At 47.6% G+C, this 2,500-nt stretch overlaps 1 protein-coding gene across 1 annotated transcript in view; it reads left to right on the top strand.

Moving 5' to 3' along the window:
• Positions 1-2,500, top strand: part of nup107 (nucleoporin 107) — an 18,991-nt gene that overhangs the window by 11,553 nt on the left and 4,938 nt on the right. Inside the window, exons 15-19 of the mRNA XM_080051271.1 lie at positions 86-145; positions 633-778; positions 1,236-1,284; positions 1,418-1,487; positions 1,748-1,863. Coding sequence (XP_079907397.1) covers positions 86-145; positions 633-778; positions 1,236-1,284; positions 1,418-1,487; positions 1,748-1,863 — 441 coding nt within the window. The remainder of the gene's footprint in view (positions 1-85; positions 146-632; positions 779-1,235; positions 1,285-1,417; positions 1,488-1,747; positions 1,864-2,500) is intronic.

The raw sequence follows: 2,500 nt of genomic DNA, 5'->3' as shown, positions 1-2,500 counted from the left end.
CACACGCATACACTCACTCACTCACACACACAATGTTAACCTGGTGTGTGTGTGTGTGTGTGTGTGTGTGTGTGTGTGTGTTTAGGAGCAGTTAAACAGATATGAGAGAGCGATCTACGGCTGCCTGAGTGGAAACCTCAAACCGGTAATATATTATAATGAGTTTGTACTTCTGTGTGTTTTCATGTCTTAGACGGCCTGGTGTCAGCCGTTTACTGTTTGATAGGGGTGTGCGTGTGCGTGCGTGTGCGTGTGTGTGCGTGTGTGTGTGTGTGTGTGTGTGCGTGTATGTGTGTGTGTGTGTGTGAGAGAGATAATTCTGTGTGCGTGTATGTGCTGAAAAACTAATCAATTTTACTGAACAGTGGCATTTTTGATGACGCTATGGATGAAAATATTGTATTCGACCAGTGTATTTATTTTACGTTTTGTTAAAATATTTTTAAATTTAGTTTTGTGTGATAAGTGATTTTTCGTTTCTTCAAATGACAAAAAAAATTTGAAAAGAAATTTAAAAACTGCTAACATCTGTCTGTCTGTGTCTGTCTGTCTGTCTGTCTGTCTGTCTGTGTGTGTGTGTGTGTGTGTGTGTCTGTCTGTGTGTGTGCCTGTCTCTGTGTGTGTGTGTGTAGGTGCTGGCAGTGTGTGAGTCGTGGGAGGACTGCGTGTGGTCTCACTTCAGGGTGATGGTTGACTCTCTGGTGGAGAAGGAGCTGATGTCATCAGGAATGGCCCATCAGGAAGTGGAGACGCTGCCACGGGAATATCTGGAGGCCAAGTATGACACACACACACTATACGCAAACACACACATACACACACACAGTATACACACACAGAAGCACACAGACAGACAGACACACACACACACACACATACAGTATACACACACACACACACAGTATACACACACTCACACACAAGCTACTCACTCACTCACTCACACACACACACACAGAAACACACTCACTCACAAGTTACAAACGTACAGTACACACACATACAGTATACTCACACACACACACACACACAGAAGCACACACACAGACAAAAGCTGCACACACATACAGGCTGAATACACACACAAACGTACATACAGTATACACACACACACACACACACACACACACACACACACACACACACACACACACACACACACACACACACACACACACACACACAGCCTCTATCGCCCTCTCATCATTGTAATGTCTTTGTCTCTCTCTCTTCAGTTGGACGATGGAAAAAGTGTTCGAGGAACTTCAAGCTTCAGAATCAAAGGTCTGAAAATAGCTGAACTTAATGACTTCCTTTTTTAAAGTCACAAATTTGAACTCACCATTAAAATAAGCCTCTTGGTGTGTGTGTGTGTGTGTGTGTGTGTGTGTGTGTGTGTGTGTGTGTGTGTGTGTAGAGGGTTTTGGAAGAGACCAAAGAGCATTACCACGTCATCCAGAAGTTTGTCATCCTAGGGGACTTAGACGGTAAGAATTATCTCACAACTCTTTGTGCGATTTCCCAAAAAATTGTGTCTCTCACCCTTAAAAGGATTAAAGGCCTACTTCACCGGTGGGAATATGATGGTGTATTGAACTCTGAGATCCTATGTAGTATAAATGTGCAAAAAATTTAGAAATCGGTTCATCCTAGCCTGAGAAAAGGCAGAACAAGTGTTTTATGGTCTCACTGTCTGACCCTACATTTTACACACACACACACACTAAACTTCTTCTCTGCCTCTCAGGTCTGCTGGAGGAGTTTTCTGATTGGCTGACGGCCGCTAAGCCCCTCCCCTCACACCTGCTGCGCTTCATGACTCACCTCGTGCTGTTTTTCCGCACAATGGGTTTGGCCCTCAAGGTAAATGTGGTGTAGTGGATAGAGCCTGACCATGTAGATTCCAGTGTCCTCGTCACAGTGGTCGCGGGTTCAAATCCGACCCGTGGACCCTTTACTACATGTCATCCCCCCTCCCCCCTCTCAAAACTCTGTTTCTCTTTTGGCGTTGTTTCAATGCATGTTTTATTAAATTTGGAGGATCCGAATGTTCAAAAGAAAACGTCTGATAACTTGTGTGTCTTTCTCTCCCTCCCTGTCTCTGTCCCTCTCTCTCTGTCTCCCTCTCCCTCTCTCCTTTCCCTCTCTCTCCCTCCCTCTCTCCTTCTCCCCCTCTCTCTCTCTCTCTCCCTCTCCCTCCCTCTCTCTCTCTCTCTCCCTCCCCCTCCCCCTTCTCTCTCTCTCTCTCCCCCCTCTCTCTCTCCCCCCCTCTCACCCTCTCCCTCTCTCCTTCCCCTCTCTCTCTCCCTCTCCCCCCTCCCTCTCTCTCCCCCCTCCCTCTCTCCCACCTCTCCTCCTCTCTCTCTCCCTCTCCCCCTCACTCTCTCTCCCCCTCTCCCCTCTCTCTCCCTCCCCTCCCTCTCTCTCTGTCTCTCTCCCCCCCTCTCCCTCTCTCTCTCTCCCCCTCTGCCCCCCCCTCTCCCTCTCTCTCCCCCTGCCC

Source organism: Ammodytes marinus (genome assembly GCF_949987685.1).
Source record: "Ammodytes marinus genome assembly, chromosome: 22".
NCBI classification, from domain to species: domain Eukaryota; kingdom Metazoa; phylum Chordata; class Actinopteri; order Uranoscopiformes; family Ammodytidae; genus Ammodytes; species Ammodytes marinus.
Note: the sequence above shows the minus strand (reverse complement) of the source record. Positions and strands in the feature narration are given on the sequence as shown.